This window comes from Typopeltis vanoorti, chromosome 22, assembly GCF_054136105.1.
Source record: "Typopeltis vanoorti isolate ZY-2024b chromosome 22, IOZ_Tvanoo_1.0, whole genome shotgun sequence".
NCBI classification, from domain to species: domain Eukaryota; kingdom Metazoa; phylum Arthropoda; class Arachnida; order Uropygi; family Thelyphonidae; genus Typopeltis; species Typopeltis vanoorti.
This window is the reverse complement of record NC_143570.1, coordinates 91,005,990-91,028,037: the sequence shown is the minus strand read 5'-3', so window position 1 is coordinate 91,028,037 and position 22,048 is coordinate 91,005,990. Positions and strand designations below refer to the sequence as shown.

The window sequence follows — 22,048 nt, the reverse complement described above, 5'->3', positions numbered from 1 at the left end:
GGCAAACCGGCCATGTGAACACATGCATTTAGCATAGGGTTAACCACATTGTCTTCGAGTTATGGTTGCAAAGTCCAAGAATATTTGGAAAAGTTGTCAGCACTTAAGTGCCTGTTAGGACCACTGATAGGATAGGTATATATTTACCAAAGGCTATTGTCAGATAAATTACAGCTGTGAACATGTCCTTGTTCAAAATAATCCTAACAAGAATATTCCTGGTATCATGTAAATGTTGTATGTAGTCTGCAGTAACAGTTTTGTTTTATTTAAAAAAAAAACAACTGTTCTGAACAAATTATCTTCAGACTTAAAAAATATATAGAAACGGTTGAACAAATTATCAAATGTTTGCTGTGCTATATTTTGTTTTTATGTATATTTATGATTATTTTATTCTATTTGTACTATTTAAGTCCTGATATGTGGATGCTGTTTCATGTATAATTTTCTTTTGTATTTCAGTACATTCGACAGAGGTTACAGCGGACCAATCAGAGTGGCCGTGGGCCTGGAGGATCATCCTCCCATCAACGACATAGTCCTATCCAAGGGGACCATTCTGCCATATCATCTAGTGCTGCTAGCACTGTCATCCTTAGTACTCCTCCCCATGCACCGTCCACAATCATCAATCCCCAGTCATCCCACCTTGTTTCCCATACCACCATAGTTTCTACACCTCCACAAATGGCTAGTAATACACGAACATTTCCCATTCCAATTCCCCACATTCCGAAATCTTCGTTTCCTAGAATGCGCAGCAGTGTAGAGGGTTTAAATCAGGTAATATTTGCTCTTTTTATCTTAAGACTTATTTCTTTTGAAGATCATGTCATTAAATAATAAGAGATGAATCAAACTTTCATTGAGAATAAGGAAACTTCCTGAGTTAAAATAATTTGAAAATGAAACAAATTACAATAATTTTAGAAATCAATTTATAAGTTCCAAAATGTTGCACAATATCTAATCTACTCCAAATTGCTGTTTATATTCTCAAATGTTTCATACACATACAAATATATGTGCAGTAGTAGTAGTATATTTTTATGAACTAGGCTTAAATGTTGCTGACACAACTTTTATGCATCTTGAATCTATAGTACATTAGTACCTTGTATGGGTGGTGGGTTGGGAAAGAAGAAACTTGTTCACATTTGATTTAGAAGCTTGTATATTGTATTCCTTGGTAAACACATAAAGGGGAAGACTGTTTCACAATACAACAGTAGCAGGACTGAAGGAGGAGGAAAAGAAACTTGTTATGTGAGTTTCAAGGTGTACTGTTAAGGGATGTTGGGGTGGTAGCCACACGTGTTCCAACAGACTTAGCACTGAGTTGGGAAATTGATTCTGTTTCATATGAACATTTGCCATGGAAAGATTTATGGAATACATATATTGCAGAAACCAAATTCCTGTGCAAAAGTGAAAAGAGTGAGTTGGTAAGAGATGAGTTATTAATGTCAATTTAATTGCACTCCTCTGTATTGAGTCAAGCATTCCGAGGAAGCTCTCAGGGGTTCCACTCTAAATGTTGAGTATTCAATAGCTGAGCTGATTTGTGATTTGTATAAGGTTAACAGATGTTCAGAGATTAAGTAACATCTTGAGTGAAAGAGAAATTCTAGTTTTTTTAGAAGGCAATGGTTGTTATGTGTTTATGCCAGGAGAGGCTTGCTGTTAGGGTGACTCCAATAAGAAAACTCTCATATTGTGTGGAAATTTGAGTGTTATCAAAGTTAATACTGAGAGAAAATAGTTCTTTTTTGTGAGAAATAAGACAGAACTGGGTTTTATTAGCATTGAAATTAATGAGGTTATCTAACTCCATTAGAGGATGGCTTGGAGATCAGAATTGAGGGCAGTGGTTGTTGATGTTCTGTAGATTGAGGTGATTTGTGTAGAGTAAGGTTTATCAAATGAAATGCAGTGTTCTGTCATCTGCAAAACTGTGTATTGGGTTGGAGGTCAACTGAAGTAGATCATTGGTGTATAGAAGAAAGAGGGTTGGTGAGAGAACAGAACCATGTGGAACCCCGCTAGTAGTTGAATGGTGAGAGGATAAGAAACCATCCGCCATTACATATGGTCTCTATATAGATAGAGAGCTGGCAATCCAACTGCAGAAGTTCCAGGATAGATCAAATAATGGGAGTTTGTTTAGTTATTCTTTGGAGATGTCAAGTGTAACCACTTGAGATTCACCATATTTCTCCATGGCATTAATTAACTGGGTGCCTTCGAAGTAGTGTAGGAGTTGGGAATTGATGGCTCTCTCTCTCCATTACTTTAGACAGGACTGAAGTGAGCGAGATAGGTGGTAATTTGATAGCAATGGTCTGTCACCATTCTTGGGAAGAGGTTGAACATACACCAATTTCCAGGCTGTGGGATAGATACCAGTGGAGTAAGAGTATAATATACGTAGGAGTCATTTCTGGTGCACAAACCTTCAGGACAATTGAAGGAATGTCATCAGGTCCAGAAGACTTTTTTTTTTTTTTGTCTAATTTGGACGATATTTTTATCTCTTTCTGGCAAAAGGATATAGGAGATATTTTGTACTGGGCATCTGGAATGGTTGCGGGCATTTCCCGTGGTTAGTTATGCGTTCATTGGAGACAATGTGTGAAGCCAAGAGATTGGCTTTTTGTGTAGGTGATTATGCAATAGAGTCATCTGTGTATGATAGGGTGGGAATAGTGTTGGGCAAAAGTTACGGTCAATTATTATTTCAAGAGATCAAAAGGCTCAGCTCCTGTTTGGATAGGCCGCAAGCTTCTCTTTTTGCTCTTTCAAATCTGTTTTGGAAACATTGATAGTTTCCTTGCAGCTATTTTGGGCTTGAGTATAAGCACTGAAGGAGGACGGAGTTCTTGATGTAAGCCAGTTGTGGTATGCTTAATTTTTTATTTGTACAGCCTTGGCACCTCTTTTGGAGAACCAGGATTTAAGGAATGGCAGTTCAGAGTAGTGTAGGGAATGTGTTTCCATGCCAGTACATTCAGTGATACATTCAGTGCATATGTTTGGGTTAGGAGGTCAGAAACAATAGTACAACTGTGGGGATGAGGCATAAAAGTCATGGAGCCTGTTGCACTTTGTAGTGTTATAATGCCAAACTATTCTTGTATTGACTTGGTTGTGTAAGCATTGTTGCATGGGTGAGGAAACAAGCACTAGATTGTGTCAGAATTATCTACTGGACCCACTACATTCACATATGTAGTTGGAAGGGTCACTTGTGAGGAAGAGATAGGCTTGTTTGGGGAGTGGTTTGGGTTATCTGGTATTCTGATTGACATGCGAACAATTTGTGTAAGGTCATTAGTGATGGCAAATGTTTCAATATCTCTGCCTGTTAGATCTATACAACTAGAGGAGAAAAGCTAGTTGCTGTTTTGGACATTAAAATCTCCTAGGGGGATGATTTTGCTGTTAGGGGAAGTGGAATTGGAGAAAATCAATGTTTAAGGAGAGGAAATTAAAGAGCTTAGAGTAGTTGGTGGCATAAGGAAAGCGATAGAGGCAACAAATGAATTCGACCAAGTGGGGAAAGGAGATTTTCAACCAAAGAAGGTCAAAGTTGGACAATTCTAGGTTTAGGTGCTTTCTGACAAGGATGTCAGAGTACATATATGCTCAGACACTACCCTTGGGTCAAAAGAAATTAGAGCGTGTAGTTTGGAAAGTTGAGATGAATAGTGCTGGGGAAGGTGAAATTTGAAGCCACGGATGTTAGCGAAGTGAATATGCAATGCTCTGTGTGGCATGTATTGGTCTCCATGGTAGCTACTAGTGGTGTCACTTGATTTTTGCACCAGTTTTCCTTGTTTGTAATTGATGATCTAACTGTTGTCTCTATTTTGCCATTTTTCTTCAAGTTGTTTTTGAAGAACACGTCCTTGTTCTCCATGAATGAAAGTTAGTTCATATCGACCAAGTATGAATAATTGCAGACAAGTGTCTTTGAACTTGTTATTAATCACTGTTATTAGTTTGGATGTGCTTATTGGTGTGTTGCAAGTCACTCTCATGAGGTGTGGAAAGTTTCTTCCAACCTTTCTTTTATTTGTGTGTCCGAAATGATGGCATCTGACGATATTTCTAGAATCAAAGTTTCATTCTCTTGCTAATTTGCTGATGTCATCTTTTAGTGATCCACCAGTTTTTGTTGGAAAGTCTCCCTGGCCAAAGCAGCCAGCCACAAATTTTGCCCAACCCTACTCCCACTGTTACCGCACCAGATAGGTCTATTTGCATCGTCATTCACAGATAAAACCAATATTCTGGCATCATGCTTTTCCTCAAATGCCTGCATAAATGATTTTGGTAAATATCCTCCAACCATTCCCATCACTCAATGCCTCCCCTGACCTTGCACCAGAAAGCGATCAGAAAAATCCTATCCAAATTGGATACAAAGAAGTCCTGTGGCTTTAATTGTCCTGATGATTTGTGCTTCAGAGTTGACTCCTATACAGTGTCTCCTCTTTATGTTCTCTTATTCCACCAGCATCTACTCTATACCCTGGAAATTAGCCCATGTCCAACCTATTACCAAGAAGGGTGACAAATCCTTATCATCAAACTATCGCCCAATCTCTCTTACCTGAGTCCTCTCCAAAGAAATGAAGAGAACTATCAGCAGCCAACTTCTATTCAATCTTGAAAGTACTCTGTTAATAAAGAACTGCCGGTATGGATTTCACAATGCCATTCAACAAGGGATCTGCTTACCTGTTTCACACACTTCTGGATAAACACAATGGAAAAGTTTGGCAAATCCCAACTAGATATCACCAAGGTTTTTGACTGTGTTTGGCACAAGGGCCATTAAGCCAGTTTCCATCATTTGGGTCACTAGTTTTCTCACTGGGCATACATTGCATGTGATGGTTGATGGTTCCCTATATTCTAACTATTCAACTAATGCTGAGGTCCCACAAGGTTTTTTCCTCTCACCTACCTTGTCTCTTCTATACATCAGTGACCTGCTCCAATTGACTACCAATCCAATACCCAGTTTTGCTGATGACAGTACACTAAATCCTTCCTTCTCACTTGACAAATCTTGCACCAAACAAACTTCCACAACTCAGAGCAACAGCCTTTGCAAGCTTTTGATCTCCAAACAATTCTCTGATGGGCTCAGATAACCTTGTCAATTTCAACACCTGCCAGCTCGTGGATCTCGCAGGTGTTGGATTTTTCAATCTTGAAAGTACTCTGTTAATAAACAACTGCCGGTATGGATTTCACAATGCCATTCAACAAGGGATCTGCTTACCTGTTTCACACACTTCTGGATAAACATAATGGAAAAGTTTGGCAAATCCCAACTAGATATCACCAAGGTTTTTGACTGTGTTTTTTCCACACCTGCCAGCTCGTGGATCTAGCAGGTGTTGAAATTGACAGCAGCCAAATCTCTAGACAAGATGAGATCTCTCTGTGGGATTACCTTGACATCAAGACTCTTGGTGTAAACCCATTACAACCATTGCCTGCTTGGCATCTGAAAAGAAAAAGGATTCCTTTTTCGTTCAAGGCATTATCTTACCCTCGTAGAATTATTAACCCTGTATAAATCGCAAATCTGCACATCCATCGAGTACTTCTTGCACGTCTAGGGAGCAGTACTTTTAGGGAGCCCCTAAGGGCTCCCTAAAATATGTGATGCAATACAGAGGAAAACAGTCAGACTGATTAATGACTCATCTCTTACCATCTCAGTTCAGCCACTCACACAGGCATCTCATATCTATTGCATGCATCTTCTATAAATATTTCCATGGTAAATGTTCATCAGAACTAACATTAACCATTCCCCTCCTCCTACCAAATCCATTGAAACACATGTAGGTACACTCAGTATCCCTTCATAGTCAAACTCCTAGGACAAGCTTCTCTTCCTTTTCCTTCATTCTTACTGTTGCATTTTGGAACAGACTTCCTTCCCATGTGTTTCCCAAGGAATACAATGTACAGGCCTTCAAATCCAATGTGAACAAGTTCCTCATTTCCCAACTCTCTTCCAGCTAACCTGTCATGTATGGGCCCAACATAAAGAAAAAAATATATACAAGTGGACTAGTAGCGAACTTACTTCGCACTTATGCTTATGCTTGGTTATAAGACTAAAACAAGAATATAATTTCTCGTTAATTATATACTGCACATTGTAACCAAGTGAAAAACTTTCCTCAACACCTTCTCATCCAGAATATTTAATAATAAGAATGCATATGAATGGAAGACCTGAGGTAGCAAGAGGTGCTGTGGAAGAGCAGGTGAGTTCGTGAATGGAGAGGTGAGTGGCATGAGTGAAGAGAGAGAAAGAACACAAGACAGATAGGGAAACAGCAGTGGTCGTGGTTGTCAGGAAGATGCTGAATGAGAAGTGTAGATGATGGTTTCAGGAGTGGATTCATGTCAGTGTGCAAGAAAGGATTAAGATGAAGGTTACAGAAGTATTGCCTAAGTTCTGGAGATTGGTGTGATATCAGTAATGATAGAGAAGAATGGCAGGAGTGGCGGGTGTAGGGGGGTGGGGGAGATGGAGAATGGAGGATTCACATCCAAGAAGCAGAGGACTTATTATAAAAACAGAAATGAGTTAGTCTGTGTTTATGAATGCCAGAAGTATTCATAACAATGGGTGAAATTGTATCATTGATAATTCATTTGCTCATTGAAAGAAGTGAGATGTGTTTGGATGAGGATGACATTCTAATAGGAATAGAGATGGAAGGATATGTAGTTTTTTGTGAAGACAGACAAGGCAGAAGGGGGGGGGGGTGTTGTTAATAGTAAAAGAATTGTGCCCATTTGAGGTGGAGATGCAAGGAGCAAGTAGTGACAGTGGTTTTGAAGCAGTATGGTGTGACGTAGCGGTGGACAGGATGAAATGTTTAGTCAGGTTTTGCTGTAGACCGTAATATGTGAAGGCAGTGAGAAGTAAATGTATAGACAAATTGGCTAACAAAAAAAAAATGGACGATTTCAATTAAGGCAATATAGACTGGAATGAAGAGACAGTGTATGGAACCAAGAAGAATGAATTTCTGCATTTTTGAGGACAGCTGTCTTAGGCAGCATGTAACAGAGCATACATAAGCATTGAGGGTCATAGATTTGATTGTCATTACAGGATATTATTTTAAATCAGTTGTTGATTAAAGTGACCATGAAGTAATCACTTGGGTGGTGGCCTCCATATCAGGACTCTTGTGAAAAAGGGTTATATGAGGGTGGTCTGAAAAGTTCTCAGCCTAATAATGAAAAAAGAAATATATAATTTTGAAATAATTTTTATTTTTCAACATAATCTCCCTTAAGACTAATACATTTATTCCAGCGATGCTCCAACGCCATTATCAGGTTGGTTTAAAATAAGGTAGGTTTAAAATGGATGACTGGAGAGGCAAACAATTCAATGTGGAAGAAAAAGACATTGTAGAAGCAGCACAAGATTAGTAGCAATAATCAATTACACGAGGAGTACAAGGAGCAAGCAAGGAAAGTGACTTGCTTAGTAAGAGTAACAAAAATGCAGTATGAGCAGCAGTTAGCAAATGAAGCTAAAATAAGTCATAATGATGTTTTTTCTGATATGTAGCCAGTAGAAGGAAGAATGATTATGGGAGGATGATGTTAGTCATTGATAATGATAAAATGAAAACCACTGAGTGTAGGTGTTAAATGAGCAATGGAAAGAGGGAAAAATTGTTCTTCCCCATTAAAGGGAGGATACAACTAAGGCTTTGAATTATAGGCCAATCTGCTTATATAGATTTATGGTCAAGGTGTTAGAGAGGCTAGTGAAGACTGGGATTCAGAATTGGGTTGACAGCAACAGAATTTTCTTTGATACACCACCTGGGTTTGCTATGTTTTAGCATTCTGCTTAATTACGAGGGTGGTCTGAAACGTTCTCAGCCTCGACCATAGATGGCAACACTATCGCACGATTTTTTTTTCTAAGTTGGTACATCTGTTGTAAGCATCCATGTGAAATTGCAAGTCATTCTATCAAGTAGTTTGTTTTATACAGCTGACTGAAGCAAAAGTGTCCTCTTTATCCCTTGAAATGGATAAAATTGAGTATCGTGCAGTTATAAAGTTCTTTGTAAAAGAAGATTTAACGCCGAAAGAAATTCATTCGAGGTTCATAAAAGTTTATGGGCATTCTTCTCCTTCGTTTTTGACAATTAAGAAATGGGCTGCCGAGTTTAAATGTGACTGTACCAGCCTTGAAGATGACCACATGAAGGATGTCCAAAAAGTGTAACAACACCAGTCATTTTCGAAATTATGGATTTTACAACCGTGTTATAACTAACTACTTTTATTATCCCGATGTTTCGATCTTCATATCAAGATCATCATCTGGAGCATACACAAATATACAAGACAAGCTCAGTTACATTACAAACCGTAAGCTTCAGAAACAATGATTTAATCACGTTATTCTACTGGCATGACCTCTAGTGGAAAACAAAATATATATTTATAAATTACATCAAGCTAGATTTAATTTAAGATAACATGAATAAACATTTTTTCTTTTAGATAGTTTTCTTTCAATAACAGTGATATCCTATTTTTAGTTTTACAATTTGTTGTTTTTGATTTAGGATCCTGGATTTCCTACAGTCCTGTTTATATTTGACTCACGGAACCTTCCTTAGAGAGGAAAGTTCCGTGAGTCGAATATATGCCTTCCATATGTATGGGATTTTTAGACCTTCATTATTGTTCAGATTGGGGTGGTTGATAATGATCTCACAGGCTTCCTTAAATTTGCATTCATACCATGTTTTGGTGTGATGTAGACAACTAGTTCTTTTCCAGTCAATTCTATGTAAGGTGTTCAGGGCATGATCAGAAAGGCAAGCTTCACCATAATTATTATATTAAATTCAGGTTTAAAGGTGGCTTTGATGTTGTATTTTTGTAGTACTCTGTTTATTTTGTCTGATGTCCCTTTAATGTAGGGAATGGTTATAGTTTTGTTGTAGTCTGGTTTGTCTTTATTTTTAATTGAGATCTTGTAGAGAATTTTGTTAATAGTGTTTTGGCTGTATCCGTTTTTTTTGAAAAATATTGCTGATTACTTTAAATTCGTCTTTCAGTGCATGTGCACTGGAGCAGATTTTCAGAGCCCTCTTTTTTAGTGTATTGATGACACCTAGTTTTTGTATTGGGTGGTGGTAGGAGTTTATGTGTATATATTAGCCAGTATGTGTTGGTTTTCGGTAAATCGTGAAGGAAAGATTGCCAGAAGGAAGACGTGTGACGAGTGTGTCTAGAAACGGAATTGTGTTCTGTTTTTCAATCTCAGTTGTGAACTGTTTGTGTTGTTTGTTTAGGTGGCTAAGGAATGTGTCTAGTGTCTGGCAACCATGGGACCAGATCGCGAAAACATCATCAACGTATCTAAGCCAGACTTTGGGTTTTAAAGGGGAAGAACCTAACGCAAGTTGCTCAAAATGTTCCATGTAAAAGTTAGCAATGGGGGGGGGGGAATAATGGCAAGCCCATGGCTGTTTCTACCTACAAAAAGAAGGTAGAAAGCATTTTGCCATACAAAATAACCAGAACGTAATACATGCGCAAAGAGTGCCGTGATATCTGTTGAGAATTTGTTCTGTAAAAGAAGGATTATGTCATTGATTGGGACATTCGTAAAGAGGGCAGAGACGTCAAAACTGACTAATAAATCATCTTTTTCTAGTGTAATGTCTTTGATGATGTTTATGAAGGGTTGTGTATTTTTGATATAGGAGGGGGAATGACCTACCAACTCCTTCAGTGTTGCTAATTTTTTGGCTAAGTGATAAGTCGGGCTATCTATCCCTTCAACAATAAGCCTTAGTGGTGTGTTTTCTTTGTGAATTTTTGGTAGTCCGTAAATTCTTGGGGAATGAGCATAGTGCGGAAATAGTTTTTTGACTGTATCTTCGGGCCATGTGGTAATTGGCTTAAGTAGTTTCTCTATTTTATTTTTTATTCTGTTGGTTGGGTTGTAGTTAACTAATTGGTATGTGTTATTGTCCGAGACCAGCAGATTCATTTTTTTCTGCATAAGTGGTTCGGTTTAAAATAACGGTGGCACTAATAACTAGAGCAGATAAAGAAAGTGCCACCGTTATTTTAAACCGAACCACTTATGTAGAAAAAATTTTCATCTATCCAATCCTGTATTTTCCTCTTGACTATTTTCTCCAAGACCTTGACAACGATTCCTGATATGCGGATCGGTTGGTAATTTACAACAGCACTCTTGAAACCTCCTTTATGCAGTGGAACTATTTTCCCCTCTTTCCATCCCCTTGGGACTAACCAAGACCCGAGACTCAAATTAAACAAAATGGTCAAAGGCACTGACAATTCTTTATCCGCTTCACGTACGACACGAGCTGGTATACCATCCAATCCCACAGATGTATTGACATTGAGGCTTTGTAATAGACTATTCACCTCCACTTCATTCACCACAATTCCCATATAAGCTGTTGGTTCTTTCATTCCTGCAATATCGCCACCTGGATGATATAGTCTTGCAAAGTGCTCGCTCAGTAATTTCACCATATCAACTGATTCGGTTTTTTCCCTACCATCGGCATTCTTTAAAATCATTCTGCCATATACATTTTTTCTTTTACTTGCAGCATATCGAAAAAACTGTTTGGGATTCTCTTTAGCCTGCATAGCTAATGTTCTTTCATAATCCTCTTTTGCTTTTCTTACCACACTCGTTACCCTTCTGGCCTGCGCTTTATACCGTTCATGTGCCTGCCGGTCACCTTTCTCCTTAAATTCCCTCCACAGTTGTTTCTTTCTTTCTTTCTTTCTTTTTTTTTTTTTTTTTTTGCAGCTCAATCTCATCATCATCATCATCATCAAATTCCTGCCATGTACCCTCAAGGGGTGTCCAGGATATGACAGTACTACATGAAAAAATTACATCATTACTAACTTCCTATCTACAATTTTCCTCCAAATCAGTCTGTTACTTGTCAAGACTCCAACATTATCAGATCTTATATTTCTATCGTCTAAGCCACTTTGTACCGTATCAATCCACCTATATCTTGGTCTTCCTCTGGGTCGTTTTCCTGCCAACCTGGCAGAGAACACTTGTTTTGCTAATCTTTCCTCTCCCATTCTATTTAAGTGACCATACCATCTGAGATTAGCTCTGCTAACGCATTCCTGGATGCTGACAATGTCAAGTTCTTTCCTAATATCCTCATTTTTAATATGATATTGCCATTGATGCCATCTGTTCACGCCTCTAATCTTTCTCAGGACTCTCATATCTGCGGTCTCTAGTCTTTGGTCAAGTGTTTTACTTCTGACCCAGCTCTCAGATCCATAAGTTAAAATTGGTTTGAACACAGTCTTGTATACAGCTAATTTAGTGTTCCGATTAATTTCTTTCTTATTCCATATGAATTTATTCAATTGACTTCCCACGATACCAGCTTTGCTGATTCTGTTGTCTATTTCTATATTTAGTTTACCATCTTCAGTAAAAATTGTGCCTAAGTAGCTGAAATGTTTTACTTGTTCCACAGGTTTTCCATTCACAACACAGTTGACATTTTCAATGATTCTGCCTATTTTCATTGTCTTTGTCTTTTTATTGCTGACCTTCATACCATATCTATTACAACAGCTATTCAATTTAGTCAGAGAATCTTGAAGACTTGTAGCGGATTTATTTAGAAGTATAACATCATCCGCATAAAGCAAAGAGCTGACATTAACATCTCCAATTTTGATATCAGGTTTAATACCACATTCCTTCATAATGTGATCCATATAGATAATGAATAACAGAGGGGATAACGTACATCCTTGTCTCACACCAGATTTAACATTAAACCATCTTCCTGTACTTCCTTCAATTCTAACTGCAGACTCACAACTCAAATAAAGACTAAGTATTGCTTGATATAATGCCCCATTGACACCATATAACTGCAGCGTATTGAATAGCTTCTCTCTTGGCACCTTGTCATATGCCTTTTCCAAATCGACAAAACTTAAATACAGATCTTTGTTATATTCCCATGCTTTCTCGACTATTTGTCGTAAAGTGAAGATCTGATCCTGACAGCCTCTATTTGGCCTGAATCCAGCTTGTTCTTCACCAAGCTTTTCTTCCACAATTCTTCTCAACCGTTTCTCAAGTATACTTGCATAGATCTTGCCAGGGACACTCAGTAGGGAAATACCTCTGTAATTCTCACATTCAGTTTTATTTCCCTTTTTATAAATGGGTACTATTAGAGCTCTACTCCAATCATCGGGAATTCGTCCCTCTGTCCAGGCTTTCTGAACTATGCAGTGCAGCCACTGTAAGACTCTTATACCACCATACTTCAGCATTTCTGGTCGAATATCATCTACTCCTGCTGCCTTTCCACATTTCAAGCCTTTGATGGCTTTTTCTACTTCAAGTATGGATATGTATTCCTGACTGCATGCCTGGTCAGTGTTTTTTATCACTGTGCTGTCATCACTGCTTGTTTCATTTAGCAGTTTTTCAAAGTAATTACTCCATACTTCAAGGATATCTTTTTCTCCTGTTTTCATTTCACCTTTATCATCTCTAATTCCTTTTACAGCACTCTTTCCTCCATTCCTAAGCTTCTTCAACAACCTCCAGAATATTTTGCCACCTTCTTGATATTTATTTTCTATATTCTTGCCAAAGTCCTCCCATGACTTTTGTTTAGCTAGTTTTACACACTGTTTAGCTTTCTTACATTTGTCTCTGTATTCTGTAAGAGTAAAAGCTGACTTATTTGCCAGGAACTTTTGATATGCTTTCTTCTTTTCCTTCACTGCCTCTTTAACTTCCTGTGTCCACCAGGGAGTTCTGATTTTTTTATCTTTGCACACAACCTCACCACATGCCTCTCTGGCAGAATCAATCAATGTTTCCTTTAGAGTTTGCCACTGAATCTCCAAGGTTTGATTCCTGTTCTCAAACTCTTTCATTTTCTTTTCAATAATATTTCTGTATTTTAGTCTACAGTTTACATCTGAGAGCTGCTCAACTTTTATTCGCTTTAAAACTTTCTTACATGTTATTCTTTTCAATATGAAATTCAATTTTATCCTGCTCAAGACTAAATAGTGATCACTTCCAATTTCAAATCCTCTGTACACTCTGGTGTCCTGCACCAGGGAGAAAACATCACTATCAACAATAACATAGTCAATGAGACTTTTCTTATTCCTAGCCTCTTCTCTCCATGTGAATTTGTGCACATTTTTATGTTGGAACATGGTGTTAGTAATAACCAGTCCATGTCCTGAGCAGAAATCCAACAGATATTTGCCATTATTATTAGCTTTGCTCTTTTCTCCAAATTTTCCCAAAATATTTTTGTATGTCTCACAATCATTTCCTACTCTACTATTTAGATCCCCAACAAGGACCAACTTTTCCTTTTTCATTGTGTCAGTTGCTTTTTCTAAAGCCTCAAAAAATTCCTCCACTTCTACCTTAGTAGAACCTTCTGTGGGACCATAGGCACAAATAAGTCTCATTGTCCAGTTCCCCATTCTCATATTTGCCCACATTACTCTACTTGAGACTGACTGCCATTCAAGAAGATTAGCCTCGTATTTTGTGTTGAATACTATGGCTACTCCTTCTTTTCCTTGATTGTTATTGCCTGAATATAACATTTTGTATTTATTGCTCAGAAAGATCTCGCCAGTTTTGGTCTTTTTTGTTTCAGTCACCCCTATTATGTCGATCTGGTACTTATCTAATTCCTCAGCTAGCTCCATTTCTTTGCCATTCAGGCTTCTTACGTTGATAGTACCGATCTTTAACTCTGGTGATGTTGAGTTGGGGTTTGTTTTCAGATTTGTTCCAGTAGCTGACTTTTCGCTGTTCGCCCTGGTTCCCTGGCAAAAACAACGGGGGCCTTGTTTAACCGGGCGACGCCCCAGCCGGCATGAAATTTTGTCATGTTGTACCATCATTTTTTATTTTGGTTTAACCAATAAGAATACAATTTGGTCGGCTAAATCCCAAATTGCCAGCCCATCCTCGTTCGTTCAGTATCAAAGTAGATACCCAACAGGGTGCACCACGAGAAGGTGAGGATTGGACATTAGGTCAGAAGCCCTGGTCGGTTCTCCGCATTCCTTTAAAGGCTATGTGGAGGTCTCCTCTCAGTTATACAGCTTTGACCCTTAAGCACCCCTCAATCTTAATGGTGTTATTCATCCATTTAACCCCTACTTGATTTATTATTCGGACTCTGGGTAAGTCAGCCATTGCTCCTGCAAACAACCGCCTCCCATGCACTATCAACATCCAGCCTTTGCAGTTTTACATGCCATGTCGCTGAACCAATCAAACTCCTAAGCTTGTCATAATTACCAGCCTGATAATTCCGCATGTGCCCTATCTTAATTGTAAATTCCACACCTTTAGCCACTTCCCAAGTCAAGACCCTATGATCACTCTCACCAGTTGGTGGCAACGTGGTCATATTCGTTACAGCCAAATTCTCAGATGCAATTACTAGGTCAAGCACTCTCTGACCCCTAGTATTTTCCATTACATGCTGTCGCAGATACTTATCCCCTAATAACCGCATAAAATCCAATTCCTTCCTCTCATGTGTCCTCTCCTCCTGCCAATCATTGTTACCATAGTTGAAATCTCCCATAATAATTACCCTCCTTCCACTCATTTCTTCTATTTGCTTATGCATACTATCTCCACCATCTATTCCATCACCTGGTCTATAGCAGCACCCAATTGTATATTTTGATCTGCTAGCCACAATCTCACACCAAATAGCCTCAAATGTGCTCTTTTCTCTATCCTGCAGTTCAACTTCAATTCTCCTTGGCTGCAACTCATCAGCTATCATCAATAACACTCCTCCCCCCATTTTATTCTCCCTGTCACTCCTGAACACACTATACCCCTCACATTCAATCCCCACTAGCTATATCATCTTCTGTCAGCCATGTTTCACTAATGAAGGGGATAGATAACCAGACTTATCACTTAGCCAAAAAAATTAGTGGCAACACTCAAGGAGTTGGTAGGTCATTCCCCCTCCTATATCAAAAATACATAACATTTCATAAACATCATCAAAGACATTACACTAGAAAAAGGTGATTTATTAGTCAATTTTGATGTCTCTGCCTTCTTTACAAATGTCCCAATCAGTGACACAATCCTTCTTTTACAGAATAAATTCCCTCCAGATATCATGGTGCTCTTTGCGCATGTATTACATTCTGGTTATTTTATATGGCAAAAAGAAGGCACAGCCATGGGCTTGCCATTATTCCCCCCCCCCCCCCATTGCTAACTTTTACATGGAACATTTTGAGCAACTTGCTTTAGGTTCTACCCCTTTAAAACCCAAAGTCTGGCTTAGATACGTTGACAATGTTTTTGCAATCTGGACCCATGGTCACCAGACACTAGACACATTCCTTAGTCACCTAAGCAAACAACACAAACACATATAGTTCACAATTGAGATTGAAAAACAGAACACACTTCTGTTTCTAGATACATTTGTCACACTTCTTCCTTCTGGCAATCTTTCTTTCACGGTTTACTGAAAACCGACACATACTGGGCAATATATACACATAAACTCCTACCACCACCCAACAAAAACTAGTGTCATTTTACACTAAAAAACAGGGCTCTGAAAATCTGCTCCAGTGAACAGGCACTGAAAGACGAATTTAAAGTAATCAGCAATACATTCAAAAGAAATGAATACAGCCAAAACACTATTAACAAGATTCTCTACAAGACCTCAATAAAAAACAAAGACAAACTAGACTACAACAAAACTATAACCATTCCCTACATTAGAGGGACATCAGACAAAATAAACAGAGTACTACAAAAATACAACCTCAAAGCCATCTTTAAACCCTCAGCAAAATTCAAAAGTTTACTCAACTCATCCAAAGACCCACTTCCTCCGCTGTCCCACCCTGGAGTATACCTTATTCATTGCACTTGTAACATACCATATATAGAAGAAACAGGACGCACAATTCCCATCAGACAAAAAGAATATAAACTACACACTAAATATAATAATTATGGTGAAGCTGGACTTTTTGATCACGCCCTTGAACACCTTACATAGAATTGACTGGAAAAGCACTAGTTGTCTACATCACACCAAAACATGGTGTGAACACAAATTTAAGGAAGCCTGTGAGATCATTATCAACCACCCCAATCTGAATGATAATGAAGGTTTAAAAATCCCATACATATGGAAGGTATATATTCGACCCACGGAACCTTCCTCTCTAAGAACATCTTTAAACCCATCAGACAAAAATCTTTAACATCAAACTAGATTAATTTAAGATAACATGAATAAACGTTTTTTCTTTCAGATAGTTTTCTTTCAGTAACAGTGATATCCTATTTTTAGTATTACAATTGTTATTTTTGATATAGGATCCTGGATTTCCTACAGTCCTGTTTATAGTTGTTCTTGGAGAGGAAGGTTCCGTGGGTCAAATATATACCTTCCACATGTATGGGATTATCAACTTGTCTTGTATATTTGTGTATACTCCAAAATGATGATCTTGATATGAAGATCGAAACTTCGAAATAATAAAAATAGTTAGTAATAACACGGTTGTAAAATCCATAATTTTGAAAATGAATGCTGATCACTGTGTAACACTAAAAGAAAGGATTGTAACAACACCAGAAATCATTGATCAAGTGCACCATATATTGGATGACTGGCGAGTCAAAGTGCATGAAATTGCTGGGACTGTAGGCATTTCAAAAGAATGTGTAGGATATATTTTGCATGAAGAATTGCAAATGAAAAAACTTTGTGCAAGATTGGTGTCGCATTTGCTCACAGCAGATCAAAAATGCACTTGCATGAAAATCTCTGAACAGTGCTTGGAGCATTTTAATAAGAATAAAATTGATTTTGTGCATTGATTTATAACTAAGGATGAGACTTGGATTCACTATTGCACACTAGAATCCAAACAGTAGTCAAAAGAGTGGACAGAAGCTGGTTATTCAGCGCCAAAGAAGACAAGTCTGTTCCATCAGCAGGAAAGGTCATTGCATTGGTGTTTTGGGATACTAAAGGCATTTTGTTTATTAATTATCTTGAAAAGGGTAAAACAATAACCGGGGAATGTTATTCCAATCTTTTAACCAGACTAGACGAAAAAATACCTGAGAAAAGACCTGGTTTTCAGAAGAAAAAATCATCTTTCATCAGGACAATGCACCTGCTTACAAAGGTGTTTTGGCAATGGGAAAATTAAGGGGTCTGTACTATGAATTGTTGTAACATCTCCACATCCACCCTATTCCCCCAGATTTGGCTCCCTCTGACTTCTCTCTCTTCCCAAAACTAAAGCTCTCCCTTGCTGGTCAGCTTTTTTCTTCAAATCAAGAGGTGATTGCAGCTGTAGAGAGGTATTTTGTAGATCTTACTGAGAACCACTACAGAGACAGGATAATAATACTGGAGCATCGCTGGAGTAAATGTATTAGTCTTAAGGAAGATTATGTTGAAAAATAAAAATTTTGAAATTATGAATTTGTTTTTTCATTGTTAGGTTGAGAACTTTTCAGACCACCTTCGTATTAAAACAAGGATATAGAACTCCATCCTCCTTCAATGCTTATACTGAAGCCCGAAACAGATGCAAGAAAATTATCAATGCTTTCAAAACAGAATTTGAAAGCGCAAAAAGCAGGACACTTGCTGTCTGTCCAAATGGTAGCCATGCCTTTTGGTCTCTTGCCAAAGCAGTGGGTCGTAACTTTTGTCCTACACTATTCCAACCCCTATCATACCTAGATGGCTCAATTGCAACATCACCCACAGAAAACATTTTTTATTTTTTTATCTTTCATTGTATGTTCTGTTTTGAAATTTGTATTTCTGGTAAACATTTTTCTTCTTCTTCCCGTTCTTCTGGTGTCCATGTAATAGCTTACCAACAGTACTTGTGGTGTTATACAATTCTGAAAGATACCTAGCCCATTTTACTACTACGCCTGCTTTGATATCTCATCCATTTTCATCTTCTATCATTATTATTTAATCTGTTGTGATTTTTTGCTTTCTCTGAGAGGATTTATTTATTTTTAAACTTTTCATCTTTTACAATTTTGTGCTTGTGTGTGCTTTCTATTATGATTTCTATTACACTTTGAGTGCCCTGAGCTAAACAGATTTGGCGCCTTAACCACATTGGATTGAGCAATAATTAAATAATACATATAATTAATTAAATAACTTTCATTGCAACAATATTTACAATGTTGAATTAAAATTCAACACACTTGGTTCATAAGTGTCCTTGGATCAATGGTGCCTCTGGGCTATAGCCCATTTAGCCCAGTGGATAAGGATGCCTCGGATTAGATTAAGATTTTACTGTATATCATCCATTTGTATATTTCTGTTTTTATTTTTACTGTATATTGTCCATTTGTAGATTTCTGTTTTCATTCATGTTACTTCTTTAATTGTATATATTTTATTATTTTTTATTTTTTGCAATTTCTTTTTGGAATAATTTTTTGTTGACTACTAATGTATTGTTATTTATCTTTATATGTTTTGTTTTACTCTGTTTCATCCTGTAATTTTTTATTCTATTGCTATTTTCCCTGTATTTTGTGATCATTGCATATGTCTATTTGATTGATGACTTATACATCTTTAATTATTCTTACATGAGATGATAAAATATAGTTGATTTCACTTTGTTTTTCCATTTGGACTAATCAATGTTCATTTTTGATTCGGTGTTTTTTTTTTTTTTTTGTAAAATGCATTCATAGTGTTCAACTGATTCCTCATCATTAAGTTTAACATAATCTTTATTTCTCTCAATTCACTCTCTTATGCCATTTTTTCCTATACACTTTTTTCCAGTTGTACATTAGTCTCCCAATACTATTGTGTAGGCTGTAGGATTTGTTTATAAGGAGCCCTACATCTCTCTGAATCTCTAGTATTGGCATTTCTTCTTTTTCTGAAATTTTTGCTCCAGAATTGGCTATTTCTATTAACTTTATTATCCTTTGCTTAACTTTATTAGTGCTGCTGTTTTGAAGACCATCTCATCAACTTTGTTTTGATCTACTTCTGTTATCATGCATTCTTCCTCTATTTCCATTCTGATTTGTTTTTGGGTACAGCATTGTACTGACTGTATTTTACAGTTTCCTATGATTTAAGAGTACTTAATTTTGTTTAATATTGTTACATCATTAGTTTTTCATGTTCTCATGTCACTGTTTCACTCATCTGTCTAATTTATGTATTATATGTTTGTGTTTCTGTGCATATATTAGTACTTCTCTGACACCACATTTAGTTTTTTTTTTTTTTTTTAGATGCAGCTATTGAGACATCCACATTTTATTAGCTTTTATTGCTTGTTCTTGTAGTACATTTTGCATGATGCCATAGTTTTATATATATATATAACTCCTATTCATGAACAGTTGTAAAGCTATTGGGGATTTTTTCCATTTTTAATATATTTAACCAGGCTGCCAATTTATCTTACTAAGATAACTGTTTTAAAAATTGGCATTGTTAGGCTCTTTTGCTCATTTGATATTTTTCTTTCTTTAAATACGGTGTTTAGAATTCCATATTTTAATGTTTCCCAAATATTTCAGTCTGAAACTAACAGACTATCCTCAGTGGCTTGATAGGAACAGTTTTTACAAGGTGGAATACAAACAATTGATCATTCAAAAGTAGAACGAGCCACATGATGTTACATTTCTAAGCATTAAAGAGAGGTAAATTTCATCAGAATGATGAATAAATTATAGGTATTAATTCACAATTTCATATAACAATCTTATTTATAAATTTAATTAAAGATAACATTAGACTAATGTAAGAATTAAAGGTCTCAAAAAAAAAAAAAAAAAAAACTCAGTGTGTTATCCAGATTAAACTTTCCCATATTTTTGATAAGGATATACAGTCATTTTGATTCAAGTCAGGGCATTGAAGTAAGGCCTCAGCACTCTCTTTGAATCATCATCTCTCATCTCATCCACTTGATAATGGGTTGAGTCCACTAAGAAGAAAGGTTCTCCACTTATTGCGATCTTTAGCCATCTCACTCATGACTCTATAGCTGGGTAGATGGGAATGTTCTTTCAGCAACTTTATCCAAGTACTTCTTGGTCTGCCTCTAGGTCTTTTTTTTCCTATATATCCATTCAGAGCTAAATATGGGAGTCTATGAGGGGCCATTCTCTGAATATGACCAAACCATCTCAGTTGATGCTTAATGATTGTGTCTATTATATTATCTGGGAAGTTTAAATCTGTTCTGACTCGATCATTAGTCTTATGTTCCATCCAGTGGGTGTTATTAATTTTTCCCTTAATGGGCAGGTTGTATTCCCAATATTTTTCTGGTATATTATTAATGGTGAAGATATAGTCTATGGTGGATCTATGTGGCCTGAATCCTGCTTGGTTTTCCTCTATGATTTTTTCTGTAAGCACCTGTGTTCTCTTTATAAATAGTTTTGAATAGTTTATAACTGACTTAAGAGTATTATGGGTCTATAATTTTCACATATTCTTTTGTCTCCTTTTTTGTGAATTGGTATAATAATTCCTGTTTTCCAGTCAGTTGGGATTACTCCAGTATAAAGAATTTGATTAAATAAATTCATTAAGAAATTAATAGCTTCCTTGCCACCATATTTCCATAATTCTATAGATATTTCATCCTTACCCGTAGCTTTTGAAAGTTTCATTTGGTTTATTGCATTTATAATTTCTGCTGGAGTTATGGGTGGTGCCTTTTCATATATTATCCTCTTTTCTGTTATACTTTCCTCCTCCTGATCTTTTTGAAATAACGTTTGATAGTAGTCCTTCCAAATTATTTTAATATTTTGTATTGACCCAGTTTCTAGATTGTTTTTATCTTTCATTGTTAATGGTTTATCTTTATAGATCTTAGTTAATTCTTTAATAATTTTGTATACTGTTTTATTATCATTTATTTTATTAGCTTCTTCGCTCAGTTTTGCTTTTTCCTCCAACCAGTTATTTTTGGCAGATGTGCACATTTTATCAATTTTGTTTTTAAGATTCTTATAATATTTAGAATTTAGAATTTCAGGGGTTATCCCCTGAAATTCTAAATACATAAAATAAATTCTAAATAAATCCCCTGAAATTCTAAATACCTAGTATTTAGAATTTCAGGGGTTATCCATTCATGATTTGGTCTTGATGTACCAAGTATGTTTCTTGCAGTACTTCTAACAATTTTTTTACCTTGATTTCATGTATTTTCTATATTGTCATAGGAAAATTTTCTAAACTAATTTCCTATTAGTGTCTGATAGTTATCTTGCATAGATTTCTCTTTCAGTTTTGACAGGTCCACTTTGTTGATAGGAGCTCGTGATTTACGATACTTGAATTTTAGTTTAATTTTTGCTGCAAGCAGTTCATGATCAGTGTCGAAGTCTGGAGTTTTTAAAGTTCTAACATTCTGCACTGATGATTTCCAATTGCGTTTGATTAGAATGTAATCAATACAGTTCTTTATTGTACCATCTGGTGAGGTCCATGTATATTTGTGGGAAGGTCTATCGGAAAAAAGGGTATTACAGATAAATAGATTGTTTGATTTACAAAATTCTAATATTCTTTCTCCTCTTTCATTTCTGTTATCAACTCCGAACCTGCCCATCACATCCTCCATGCCTAGGGTAAACTTCCCAATTTTGGCATTAAAATGACCCATCACTATTAATATATCTTTCTTATTGGTCTTGTCTATTAGATCTTGCAACTTATCATAGAAGGTATCGATTTCTTCATCTTCATGTGACTGGTCAGGGGTGTAGATTTGAATTATTGTAAAGTGAACATTTTTTTTTCTTTACCTTTTAATCTGATAGTGATCATTCTTGGGCCATGTGGTTCTATGGCCATGACTGCATTTTGTA

At 36.7% G+C, this 22,048-nt stretch overlaps 1 protein-coding gene across 2 annotated transcripts in view; it reads left to right on the top strand.

The window, feature by feature from the left end:
- LOC150094564 (glucocorticoid-induced transcript 1 protein-like) overlaps positions 1 to 22,048 on the top strand; it is a 380,983-nt gene that overhangs the window by 203,846 nt on the left and 155,089 nt on the right. For both annotated transcript variants that reach the window (XM_090411946.1, XM_090411945.1), the window contains exon 5: positions 466 to 786. In XM_090411946.1, coding sequence (XP_090268072.1) covers positions 466 to 786 — 321 coding nt within the window. The remainder of the gene's footprint in view (positions 1 to 465; positions 787 to 22,048) is intronic.